At 39.8% G+C, this 14595-nt stretch overlaps 1 protein-coding gene across 2 annotated transcripts in view; it reads right to left on the minus strand.

The window, feature by feature from the left end:
* Positions 1 to 14595, minus strand: part of LOC126248506 (host cell factor 2) — a 294659-nt gene that overhangs the window by 15167 nt on the left and 264897 nt on the right. For both annotated transcript variants that reach the window (XM_049949544.1, XM_049949543.1), the window contains exons 15-16: positions 14336 to 14491; positions 13866 to 14070 (exon numbers count right to left, since the gene is read on the minus strand). In XM_049949544.1, coding sequence (XP_049805501.1) covers positions 13866 to 14070; positions 14336 to 14491 — 361 coding nt within the window. The remainder of the gene's footprint in view (positions 1 to 13865; positions 14071 to 14335; positions 14492 to 14595) is intronic.

The following is a 14595-nucleotide window of genomic DNA, read 5'->3' on the forward strand; positions in this document are numbered from 1 at the left end:
CAAGACTTTCTCATCAGTCAGTAACAGCGTGGCAATGCTACCTCAGCTGTCACACAGCCTTGACTTGGCACCACCCGACTTCATTTTGTTTCTCACGATAAAGAGAAACTTGAAGGGACACTTTCACAGGTTGTTTAAAGGAGGGGGGGTAAAAGACATTTTGACACAATGCCTTAAGGAAGTTACTGATGATGCCTTGCAGAAAGACTATGCAGGCTGGGTGAAGCAGTGGGAGCTAGGCGCGTATGCAAACGGAATGTACTTTGAAGATTACTAAGGTGTTGTACGTCAAAGAAAATTCTTGAAACTTTTGGGATGGACACTATATGTCTTTTGTCAGCATGAGGCTAAATTGATTGAATACCAAATTATGGTTCGGAACATATAACAGCAACGTTTACTTTATTATATTTAACTGTGTTCCACAAACAACTCACTATATTTGATTACATGCAGAACACCTCTCATAAATGCACAACAATAAAATCATGGAAAGTGTCATGGTATTTAATATTTTGTCAGTATTAATTATGCTGGGACAGTGCACTTGCATATAAGCTGTTTATCATAAATAGTGTCAGGACAAATTAAACAGCATAAGTGTTAAGTCAAAATTGTTACATCAAATAATGTTCTTTCTCTCGAGTGATGTCAGAGAGTAAATATCTCCTACTGACAATGTGTGATATAATTTCACACCATGTAATGAGATTTATTTGTAGACAACTTATTTATTAGGGGCACTTAAAAAAAAAAAAAGTTCCTGAGAAGCTTTTTATTCTAAAGCAATCACATACCTATTGACAAATTTGTCTCAATAGAAAAAAAATTATCACTACTAATGTTACAGAAATTTTAAAGCCACTGACAATACTCATTTCCAAAATCTGTTTTCAGGCAATGAACTTGTTCTGTAGGTGAAATAGGTGTAAGGATCTCTCTTAAATGTGGAATCATTTAGAGACGTTGCAGTGTCAATGTGACATCCATGGCAACATATCTCATTTTTCAACACATACAGTGGTTAAGAAGCTTCAGTACAACCACCATTGAACATCACAATGGATGCATAGGAGCTGGCACAGTTATTGCAGGGAAATAGTATATAATGCTTTCACAGAGTGCGGGTACAAAGTGTGGCATGGGCAGAGCCACTGAACCATGTGTTTACCCGCTGGTGGCAATAGGCCTTGTAGGCAGTTCTAATGCGGATTTCAATGACTGCGGACCAAGCCGCCGCCTCATGCAGTTTCCCTGAGTTCAGTTGTCAGTTGCTTGCAATGGTGGTCAAATATTGTGTTTTTCTCCAAGCTCATTCTCTACATGGTGTTCAGGGTCTCTGCTCCTTAGTACACTGAATCACATGTTGAGATTCGTTCTCTGTTGCAGGGTTCAGCTTCCAGACTCGTTATAGGGTGGGATAAACTGACTAGTTCTGAATAATTGGTATTTTCGCTTTGTTTGGTCTAGGTTATAACAAATTCTTTTATTTTTTTTTTACTAATAGCCAGGTAAACAACCAGTATATCAGTTTGCCAAAGCTCGAACATCACAATGGATGCATAGGAGCTGGCACAGTTATTGCAGGGAAATAGTATATAATGCTTTCGCAGAGTGCGGGTACAAAGTGTGGCATGGGCAGAGCCACTGAACCATGTGTTTACCCGCTGGTGGCAATAGGCCTTGTAGGCAGTTCTAATGCGGATTTCAATGACTGCGGACCAAGCCGCCGCCTCATGCAGTTTCCCCGAGTTCAGTTGTCAGTTGCTTGCAATGGTGGTCAAATACTGTGTTTTTCTCCAAGCTCATTCTCTACATGGTGTTCAGGGTCTCTGCTCCTTAGTACACTGAATCACATGTTGAGATTCGTTCTCTGTTGCAGGGTTCAGCTTCCAGACTCGTTATAGGGTGGGATAAACTGACTAGTTCTGAATAATTGGTATTTTCGCTTTGTTTGGTCTAGGTTATAACAAATTCTTTTATTTTTTTTACTAATAGCCAGGTAAACAACCAGTATATCAGTTTGCCAAAGCAGTAATGCTGACATTTTTGGTTTTTAAATAAAACATTCTTTTAAAAAAAGCTGGTTATTAGCACCAGTCACCTCAGGCTTCAGGCTCACTCATAGCGCCATGAGTCATACTCACAGCCATGAGGGTCAATTGGGCTGCACAAATCTGCCACGGCTCATCTGCTACGAGTTTCCACTGCACTCTTAAGACTTTTAGACACTGCAGTGCCATTTCTTACAGACGCTCTGTGAATGTTAGCCGATGAGACACACTTTCTGCTGGAAAGACCCAGAACATGCTATAGTAGTTCCTGCTGGGATAAGTTCAAGGCACTAGTTAAATTTTATTAGGAATTTGTGTCATTTCATATTAGATGAACGAGGTGTCCACGATAATGTTATCTGATTTTCCTGAAGCTTATTCTCTTACAGCCATGTCAAACAAGAGCGTTCAAGATTTATTTTCATATCTGTGAACAGTGATGGGTTAAAGCTGTTAGTTTACTTTCAGATGTAATTATGAATGCAGATTTAACAGATGTGCTTTGCGAGTAAGTTAACCAAAGTATGTTACACTGAATTAAAACTTTTGTACTGAAGGCTGCAATCCTTCCACTTGCTGACCGAAAAAGCTAGTAAAACTAAATTTCATTTGATCCATGTTTACTTCTAGTGTTCGCTTCATCTGTTCAAGCCTTCCTAGGAAAGGTATGACCTATATTTAGTAGTGGAAATAAATGCATGTCTACCAGATATTTTGAGTGCAAGATTTAAATTATTGCATCACCATGCAAGTTGAATTAATTAGTGATGTACTTAGCTGAAGGCACAGTTTTTGAAGAACCATCAGCCCCATTGAATGAAAGTTTATCAAATGGCCCCTAGCTCTAAATTTCCTTAAGTGCCTTCTGGTCTAATGGACTACTAACATTGTGGCACGTAGCACAGCATTTCGTTATCTAGTGTGTTTTTATTACAAAAACACGACAACAATTTAGAACCCGTGCTGCGTTTTTATGAGCCCAGTGCCAAGTTTGTTTACATTTAGTTCAAAGCTTTAGAAAACATGATTAGCAACAGGTAGCCAGGACAGTGGTGTGCACACTACAAACCATAAAAGCTGATGCATTCCTCTCACTCATAGTCTAATTTAACCCACTTCCACATTAAGCTAAAGAGCTCAGTCATGGACGAAAGTCACTGTTAAAAATAAAATAAAACAGACAATACTTTTTGCACATAGAATTAGAAAATGTGTTCCTTTGACTTCATCAAGAGTTGAATGATGTTTATAAAGTACTGAAGTGTCTGTACACCAGATTTAAACTTAAGTCTTTATGGGAATAATAATCATAATATTTTCTGCTTTACTTTTTGTTGCCTTATAGTTCCCGAAAAAATTGCTTTATTACGTTAAACAGATATGAGAAAAAAATAGGAGCTGTATTCAACAGAGCAGATGTTTATTACTTCTGTTTTTAATTCCAGATAGTGGCTGAAAGGGATATCTGTGATCTTGTGGATTATGTTCAGGGCCGAAGAGAGGGAAGCAAAGCGTTAGTCATGTACAATGGAAGAACCACGAGCATGAGAAGACATACAGGTAAAGGTATCACACATTTGACTTCTACTACAGTTTCAAACAGTGATAAAGAGAGAGCCAGGGACAAGTATGTGCAAGTGTGCATGTTGGATCTATGGTCATTCAAAACTGTTAGTGGGGCAAGGTTTATTGGTCTTTCACAAGGACTATATGATATTGGTGCCCAGTATGGCACAGTGGGAGAACAAGAGATTTTGCGTTCTCCGAGAACTGTCTCTTGACATATACAAGATATTGTTGTTCAAGTAAGTGATAAGCGAGATCTTGCCTCAAGTAAAGAAAGCTATTGACCAGAATGAGTGTTCTATGAGGTGTGATCTTTGGACTGACAATTATCGTGAAATACATTATTTTACTGTCACATCTAGTATTATTGCACACACTGAGGACAGGTGTGAACTGAGAAACGATGTGATCTTCACAACAAAGTTTTATGACATTTCAAAAACAAGTGAAAATACTCTGTAACAGTTAACTGAAAAATTGTCTGAGATAGATATATGTCCTCTGGAACTAATCTAAGTGACATTTGTGATGGATCAAGGGCCGAACATAAAGAAAGATCTTCAACACCACAAATGTATGCCATGCATAGTGAACTGTATAAACACAGCATTAATGTAGACTCTGGATGACAATTCCTTAGTGAAAAAACTGCCTGATATTAATGAATCATCTACACAGTGCACAGAACTATAGGATAAATGAAGCACTCCAGTTTGGTGGCAAGATTAGAAAAAAATTGCATACAGATGTTGAAACGTGATGGACTAGCATCATAAAAAGCAAGTCAGAAATTTTTTTTTCGTAATAGCCTGCATAGTTAAATTCCTTGAACGTTTTTAAGAGGTCAGAAATGACCTGGAGGATGAAACAGAATGGGCCCCGACTTTTGTGGTGCTGCGAGCATTTAGTTTACTAGATACTTGTCAAAGTGAAGACAGCAAGGCACTAGTTAAATTGCTAAAAGGATGGGCAGAAACCTAACTAAAAAAGAAGGCCATTAACAAACTACACAATTCTCATTACATGGCTGTAGTTTTTCATCCATATTTCGAGGAGCTCTAACTACTGAGTGAAGAGAAGGAAGAAAATATTTCCCAAGCTGTTCATCAGAAGCTAAATGTTGTAGTCTTGGAAGAAGAGGAAGAAGATCTCATTCCCCTTCCCATAAAGAAGTTCTGAAGCTGGCATTCATCAACTTATAAACGCATAAATGAACTTCATAAATATTTCAACATGAATTTCCCAAGTGATAATGTCAATAACGTTTTACTGTGTTGGAGGGCCAATGACTGTGACCTACCCAAGCTCTTCAAAGTGGTGAAAGAAATCCTCTTCATTAATACTAGCAGCACTGCAAGCGAAACAAATTTTAACACGGCAGACTTAAGTGCATTCAGGAAGTGCTGCTGTATCAATCCTGAATGGAATGATGTTTTTTAATTCATAACAATAAAAGGAACAAGGAAATTATTTTATGAAGACAACCATATCATACACGGCACAACACAAATAATCTGTGTAGCCTCCACTTGCATAATACAAATGTAATATACAGGGTTGTATTCAGAAGTTTCTGTTACCAATAGATTTTTTGCATTCAAGAGACAGATGTCATGTACTGTGTTATGTTATCTTCAACCTCTGTTTCATTAACAGAGTCCATTTGATCACTCATTACTCTAATAGTTTTCATATTATTTTTTTCATTTAAGTGTAAAGACTGCTGTTTCTTCCATTAAACAGCCAAGAAATGACTTCATTAACTGTGTTTGATAACAGGAGAGAAAAGTTTCACTTCTAGTCACACGCTCGATGAACAAACTGTGTGACCATTTCCTGCTTCTATGATATTTCTAAACACGATAGCACAAAAATTCAAAGGTCAAAATATTATGAAGATGAAATAATGAATTCATCAAATGTGTGTACATCACGTGCAGTTTTCATCGCAGGCATTTTATTGCCACACTTCGCCAATTTCCTGCCTGGTGGAAGTATGACTGAGCCCTGTTGCTCATGAGTCCCTCTACTTGAGCCATGTGTTACTAACTGCCCCACTCTTATGCAGTTGCCATGCTCAAGAGCAACGAGTTAGCTTGATGCGAGTACTGACTCGACAAGTAATGTTTTTCATATAATTTAATTTGTTCTGAAATATTGGCTTATCACAAAAAATGGGGAAAAGTAATCAGTGCTATTTCAATGACAATGACAATGCCAAGCAACAAACATGACACACAAGAATTGGTACAGCATTGCTGAGACAATATTGTAGCTGTTGATGTGTGGGAGGTCTATTAGATGATACGCGTGCACATGTATTGTGCAAGACTTTCCCACACCTGGTCTCTGTCTTTGCTGAGAAAATAATTCATTCAATGTTTATAATAAAAATAGAAAGTCCCTGATCAGCTGCCTGTGTGTACATAATATGCCTTGATCTGCTTATAGCCCCTGGAGATGGACAAGTTAATACGAGAAATGGTTGTCTAACCTCAATTTTCACCTATTAGCACTGACTACTAGTAATGCCCCAATACTGGTACAATTCTTGATTTGAACACGATTTTTGAGCAGAGTTAAAAAAAATAAAAAAAAAAATGAATCACAAGGAGAAACCCGGTAATTTTATTAGTATTCAACCCCTCATTACTTTTTGAGAAAAGTAGCCAACTATGGACAGACAAAGTTTTCTTGTATTTATCTATTTTATTTGATATTTAGATACTATGTATCTTGAAATGCATAATGCAAAAATCTGTGGGACTCTTAGAATTTTTCAATCTATCTTCAATGTATTAGTTTTTTTCTCAAAATAATAGCAACGAAAAGCAAAAATTCAGTTATTTAAGAAACTGGTTATTTTGAGCAGTTTTAATAGTCAGATTAAATTGGAGATGAAAATAAACAGTATTACTGAAAACCAGTTGTTTCAGAGATAACCGCTTTCCCTAACTTGTAGTTGACCCACTGTTGACTAGTACAGTTACATTCATGTCAACAGTGACTACTCTGCTGTGTTGTTACATGCATGCAGACATTTAAGTGGCAACATAGGGTGTTCTTACATGTGTGACACTTTTATTTTTTTTTGTGTAGTGTTAAACTGTGAGCACCACAGAGCCGGCAGTGCAGAACACTTCATACCTACACCACGCTGGCAGCAGGAGAGGTGCACACTGAATATTTTTTACCCTCCCATTCCCAACACCATTTACCAGCTTTAATAGAAAGGTGGAAGAATTACTTGTGTCAGTTATTGCTGTTCTGCCAGGTATGGCATATCGTCAACCCATTTGTTAAGGCTGCCTTGTTATTGTCCAGCAGTGCATGCTTATATGAGATTGTACAGAAGCTGAAGCCCTCTACCGACCCTGAGAAACTTAACTTTGAGGAATTCTTCATCAGTTGCTCATGCAGTATTTTGGTCATGAAACCCATATCATGGTGGCACAGTTACAGTTCAACTGGCTCTACAAGTGCAACAGGTGTTGTATACGGCATGGATCACCAACCTGCAAGCTCTCTTGCCCATGCATTGTTTTGCATGTTTCCAATGTGCTACCTCTTGTACCATCTTGCTAATTAGGGACATAATCATAGGGTCAACACTTGACCCAGACATCCAAACTAGGGCACTGGTCTTGTCCAACCCTTCTTCAGTGGAAGTTGCAAAGGTTGCTGAATTGCATGGACTTATGACAGCCAAAAGGGACATACTTTCCAACAATTGGCACATGTCACAGTTAAATGTGCATGGGGAATAGTCCTCAGTGCCCCCCTGGGATGAACCAAGCAGCCTTGCCTTCTACTGAGCCACTGCAGATCGATGCTGTTGACGTTTCAGTGCACTGATGTCACAGTGCTGACTGTTTTTGCCCATGTTGGGCTCAGCAAGTATGCATAAATCACAGACTCTTACTCCCTGCTCACAACATTTTTCTGTCTTTTTGTGTCACTTTCCTTACACATCTGTTTCTGCTCAAAGGGCAAGCCAGCCGTCTTGCCCCAATTGTAATTTGTTACATGTTTAACAGGACTGCCCACACATAGAAGCCATGTTTGGGGTCTGCTGCAAGATGCGCAATTTGGCAACAGCTCATGACACTCAGCAAGCCACAGAATGGTCACTGAAGGCTCCAGTGTCTTCCCTGGACTCAGACGCTACCTCCAATACGTCCCAGCATATTCTGCTGTAGTTGATTGCGGACAGGTGACTGACTGAGTTTCAGGTAGACATAGGAGCAATGGTCAACCTAATTAACTTAAGATACATACTGGCCCTTGGGCTGCCCTAAACTGCAATGGCAACTACATCGAGTTGTGTCTCATAGTAAACATGACAAATTCTCCCTCAGTGCACATTACACAAACGTAAAATGGCAACTTATGTTGTTAATTGTGAACTCGCCATTGGTGTAAAATATTTTTGGGTCTTGTCCCTATGGGTGTGCATCTCAAAGCCATTTATTTTCCAGCACCTATTAACCTGATGGAGCTTCAGTTCTTTTTTGGCCAGATTTTGTATTATACCAAGTTCATTCCCCAAACCGTGCACATCTGCCATCCTCTTAACCAGCTTCACCAAATGGGCATCAAATTTTCCTACTCTGTCGACTGTCAATAGGTTTTCACAGTCCCTCAAGCAGTGTTTGTGTTCCACTCTCTGTTTGACTTCTTTTACGCCATGTAAACTTTTAACCCTGGCATGTGACACATCCCAGTATGGCACTGGTGTGATTCTTTCATTTCAGAACCTGGATGGCATCAAGCAGCCCATCGCTTATGCATCAGAGATGCCTTCTTTGGTGCAACATAATGATTCACTCGTGGGAAAGCAGGAACTGACCATCATTTACAGAATTTAAAAGTTTCACATTTTCTTATATGAGGCAAAGTTACCATTATCACTGGCCACAAGTGGTTTTCTTATTCAGCCCACATTCCAAACTGTCAGATGGGACTGCCCACTGACGGCAGAGGTGCACTCTCTTCCTCAGTAATTATTGTAATGACATTTGATACCTGTCCACTGCCTGGCATACAAATGCGGATGCACTATCATGATTGTCAGTGGGACTGGATTCCAAGTTCAAATGACATGACATGAGGCTCTCATTTTTGCCTCAGATGATACCTTGCAGCACATTTCGCTGGATTTTCCTGGCCATGGCCACCAATCCACTTTTCCATAAAATTGTTTCAGCTGTATAGATGGGATGCCCAAAATGCACTCCTTTGGGAGTGGATTTGGCATAGCACAAACGTTTTCTCCTAAGTGATCAACTCGAGATTTGGGTAGGCCATCCTCATGCTTGCCACAGAGGAGCAAAGTTGCTGACAGGTCATCCCTCTGGTATTGTGTTCTCACATAGTCCAGCTGCTGCATGTGTTGCACTGGGGTATTACTCTTAGGAAGGCTATGGCACTTTGTTACACCTACTGGATGATGATCACTTGTGATACTGAATACCTTATGTGGGCTTGTCCTGCTTGTGCACGAAACCAAGATGTGCTGCTGTGTCAGTTTTCCCCTTTGCCAGACACGGAGCACCCTTGGGACAGGATGCATGTTGACTTTGTGGACCGCATTTTGGGAAGCATGTGGCTGTTGGTGATCAATGTATTGTCAAATCTGCCATAGACTGCAAAGCTGTCCTTCATAGCATCAACGGTTACTGTTCATGTGTTGCCAGACACTTTTGCTGTCAAAGGCTTTCCCTTGACCCTCGTATTTGATAACAATTGGCACTTTGTGTCATGACGGTTTGAAGACTTTTGCATCTGCAGTTTTATCCAGCATCAGACTGCCACCTCATCTCTGAGGTGGACTGCTTCATCCATACATTCGAGACACAAATGAAGAAGTCCGTGTCTGCCCCATCTCAAAGCAATGTTTTGTCAAGTTTTCTGGCTAAATGTTGGGCATCACCTGTTAATGGGTGCCAGCCGAAGGGTCTTTTGCATTTGTCACAACCCGAGTCGCCTGTCCCGAATCAGCCATGGAGCTGCCGTTTTGGCCCAGTCTTCTAGGCCAGCAGCAGGGATGACGGCTGGGTGTAGTGGTGGGCCACAAAGCTCAGCAGCTGTTTCTTGTGGCTGTCAGTTGGGAGTAGCTGAAGTGTCATTACAATTGGTCACGGTCTCAACCTGTCAGACTTACGATGACACCATCTCCAAGCCAGCTGTGAGACTGGGTCAGCTGCTTTGTTGTTCTGGTGGGAGGCTCCCTAGTATGACAGCGTACTCACCCACTGCTGCCCCAGCGTGCTCTCTCCCATCCTACCTTCGACCACAGAATAGTGTGTCAGCAGAGCTAGGCTCCCATGACTACCACTATGGAGCCCACAGAATTTGAACCAGTGCCCCCTTTTCCCTGCCCGCCATTGGTGGACTCTCGCTCACAACTGAACAGTGGACCAACTGTTACCCCAGCAATCTTCCGCCACTCCAGCACGTACAAGATGCTTTTTTCATTGGTTGTTCCACTGCCGAGCACTCTCGTGTCATCTTTGATTTTGCAACGGTGGTCACAGCATAAATTGGGAAAATTCTGGGCCTACACAGCCTTTTCAGGGGGGAGGGATTTAGTATCCTCACCAATGGACATTGAGATGGATCCAGATGCACTAGCATGTTACCACAGTGAAACAGTACAGAATGTTGCCACAGAATGTGCATGTTAAGCACAGCATGGGCAGACCCATTGAGCCAGGAGTTTATTTACCAGTGGAAATAGGCCTGGCCCAGCAGATCTAATGCCGATTCCGATGCCCATGGGCCAAGCCTTCGCCTCACACAGTGTTCTGTTTCTGTATGCTCAGTTGTCAGTCACCTTCACTGGTCACGTGTTGCGCTTTCCTATGCGCTCATTCTCCACACAGTGTTTGGGCACTCCGCTCCCCCACAAATACATTGAGATTCATTCGCCAATGTGAGATTCTGCTCCCCAGTTGGTAGTCGACTCACTGGCAGCTAGCAGTTACATTCGCTCTGACAGTGACTACTCTGCAGTGCTATTGTGCCCATGCAGAACAATAAATTTATCATTTGTAGGCAGAATACACCTACAAGAGGAACCAGTTATCAAATAATTTGCACAATAGGATTCCAATGGAAACTTGTTTATGTCTATTATACGCCATATGACTTACCAAGGCTCAGGTTCACTACTTCCCACCATCCAATCAATGTACAGCCACATAGAAGATAAATTTGAAAAGTATGCTTCCACTGGGTACTTCAGAAAACACTGGCAACACGATGACACTTTATTACATACATGTTAAATATTAAATTATTACTCGGCATAATTTCCTGAGACATAAAGAAGTTGCTGTAGCAGCGGTTAAGAATCTGAATACCCTCAACATAGAACATTGCTACCAGTGACTTGTTTATCATTTGGCATCATCTTAAAGCTCCTTACTACTTTCAAAATGCTACGACAACAGCAAGTTTTATCATCTTTGAGAAGAGGCAGCAATTGATATGAGCCAAATCAGGGCTTCACTGATGATGGTCAAAACAACTTATCTGAAAGCTGCTTAGAGTATAACTATTATTATTTCATATTTACATTTACATATGAAACTCATGTCTCAACAGATGTAACCATCTGCACACCAAGAACATAAGACCATATATATTCAGTGGATCTTATGAATAAAATGTGGTTATCGAATGAACTGTTCATGAAAGATGATGACAAATGGCCAAAATCTCATATATAGTTGATAATCTTTTTTTTTTTTTACAAGTACCTGCATAAGTTAACTGATGAACAGACCTTGCTTGCCTGTGAATATTACTTCCTCCGTCCCAAGGCAAATAGCACCCTCACCCTTAACACATACTAATTTCGGGTTGGATGTCTGGACAATGCATACAGTACTTTTCTTAACATTTGGGCCACAGAGTTACTGATATCTTAATTATCCACATTTGAAGCATCCGCTCACAAAATTTTGTTTTCAGCAACATGCAGCTTTTGAAAGATGGCAAAGCCCAAAAATAGTTGGTCAATATATAGAGAGATCTTTGTTGTAAACAATTGGAAATTGTCTTTTGGTCACCTCTATGGTTTCTCTCCAATACGGCAGTCTTCTTTAATTAAACACGTGAATGCATACTTCATTGTCAAGTTATTAGTGCTGAACAGCATCCACAGTTTTTTGTCCCCTCAAGACTTTTGTAGATGTATATATTTTTGCTTGGCACGAAAGTTATAATATTTTCTGGAACTCTATCACTTTGCTACTGCCATTTTATCCTTCATGGTCTTCTGTACCACTTGATACACAGCACTTTTTGAAATATTTCATTATGGAGTCACCTTAGATTCTGCTCCAGGCATTAAGGGTCCACTGCACAAGGACAGATGTAGATTGCTTCTTGAGCAAGCCACTCACTAAAGCTGTCAGATGTGAACCTAGAAAGGTCTGTTCACAACAACATCCACTGCTTGAAGCTTTGAGAACAAGCAACTAGGAATTATTACTAGGTCTGTGTTGAAATTTGGTATCATATGCTTAGCTTCCTGAATGAGGTATGCACTGAAAGGTGTCAGCACCAACATTTTTCTTCTATTAAGAAAATAGGCTGGTATTCTGTTGGAAACAACCTTCGACCAACAACCAATGAAGCATCCCTTTCCTTGACACCTGAAGAGGAGACCTGTAGGCAGTTTATCTTTCGTATGGTTTCCCTCTGAAGAATAAAGGGGCAGCTTCCTACCACTTGTCAAAGCACCAAGCATTACTGTTATTCTGGGCTTTTCATTGGCAGAACTTGTTATAGCAGCATCCTCTATGATAACGGTAATATCTGGAAGAACATCAAAATAAATTAGCTTAGCAGTTGTGCAATTTCCTTACACTGATTATGTGGCACTGAAAAGTAAGTAGTTTTTCTCAAACACCATGGTAAGTTGCTGAGCTGGGGCTGTTCTTCAGCATAACGTAAGCTCTGCAATCTACATTATCCTCGCACACCAGCCAGTGCTTGTTTTCAATTCCATGCTGCACACTGTCAGAAAATTCCTCTATTTCCAGTGCCTTCATTCTGTTAACTTCCTGAATAATCAGGAGGTCTTCATTCCATTTCTCTTGCACATACTGCACAAACTTCGACTCCAGTCAATGAAAACTACCCTGCTTCGATCATCTGAAGATTAGGTATGTAGAACTGGTGTTCTTTAATTTATTCTTGATTTGATACCATCTACAAGCATAAACTTCTGCGACTCCAAATTTCCTTCTGTCAGATAGTTGTTTATAATCTATGCTTCATGGACACCATTAACTTAAAACATTTAGTGTCATATTGTTTGTATGAACCAACAATGAACCACAAAGTTTCAGATCCATGTTTCTCAACAATGTAATATAAATAAGAAAAGTTGCAAATGAATAATTTTCTAGGCAAGAATTATATTTTAATCATGTATTCATCCACTGATGAGTGTGGTTATGAAATCATGTCCAAAATTGACCATTCCCTTTGATTGTTTAATTTTCCCCAGCAGCAAATTTATACTACACTGACGGCCATTAAAATTGCAATGCACTGAAGGCAGCATGCAACAGATTACAAAAATCACATTGGCACAAAGTATACTACATGCAAGATCACAATTTTAAGTATCTTGTCATGGGTGACAAAGAGACTGACATGCCACCACTCACCAGCCATTACAGTTGATGAACTCTGGCTTACAGCTGAAGCAGCACGGAACAATGTACCTGTATCTGTCATCCAAGCTTAGTCTGATCCAATACCCTGCTCAGTCAGAACTGCTGTTCCTACCAGATGTGACAGCTCTGTGCACTAAATTTCATACCCTATACACTCCTACAAATTTAATTATGTATTTATCCTACTGTGCTCTATACACACCATAAGTAAAATTTTATTTGTTTGCTATTCTTCCTGGTGGTGTATTTTTAAAGGCCAGCAGTATACATTACATTTCTGATCATTAATAAATCTAACGAGTTCATCACAAGCCTCAAACTGAAGAACTATAGAAGTTATGCAACTGGACAGGTGAAGTGCATACTGTAGAGAGAGAGTGTATACAACAGAAGTTTATGTAACTACTAATAGTGAGTTCCAGTTTGGAAACATATGCAATCTGTCTGTGGCAGGTGTTTCCAAACACAATTCAGAACACTCTGTGCTGTACTTAGGTGGAACAACACTTTTCTAAGCCGAATGCATATAACATATTGAAGAAAAACATACCTTGAAGCCACCTCACTTGTGTAGCTGGCCCGTATCCCCTCTCATTTCGAGCAGCTATTCTGAATATAATGGCAGGCTTTGTGTTTTTATCAATGTGAGCTTCAGCAATTTGATGAGGTTCTATCCTGCAGTTACTGTTAGGTCCACAATAGACTCTCATAAAAGCTAACTGGGTGGATGTACTCAATACAGTTTTATTTTCTCCCTGAAAACAACAATTTATAAGCATTTCAAAAACTGATGTTAGAAATTTAGGTTTATTTACTACCATTCACAAACTAGTAGCTCTGCACAGATGCAAAGTGTATTTTTCTACAAACTCATTTACGATTAATTTTTTTCCTCAACTTCTATGAATGTGTACAACAAAATTTACAACAAATATGAAATTAACAATTTCAGTTACTTTATTCAAACGCTAGATGCTACACAAAGAAACAGTGTAAAGTTACACATATTGAAAATCTTACCCGTACTTGAGAAGTGGCACTGCGTACTGCAAGATATACAGAATACTCTATAATGACCTCATTTGGTGGAGGGTCCCAAGACAGATTAACACCATCATTTACCTTTAAAATTTTTATAGCTGATGGTGCTCCTGGCAGTTGTGTGACCACAGGGCCCTTAAAATGAAAATGTGCAATTTTTGGAAATTTAATTTGTACACAGTAAATTAACAATACATAGAATACTGAGAATAACTGCAGAATGTTCAAAAACATCACAT

The sequence above is a fragment of the Schistocerca nitens genome, chromosome 3 (assembly GCF_023898315.1).
Source record: "Schistocerca nitens isolate TAMUIC-IGC-003100 chromosome 3, iqSchNite1.1, whole genome shotgun sequence".
Lineage (NCBI taxonomy): Eukaryota > Metazoa > Arthropoda > Insecta > Orthoptera > Acrididae > Schistocerca > Schistocerca nitens.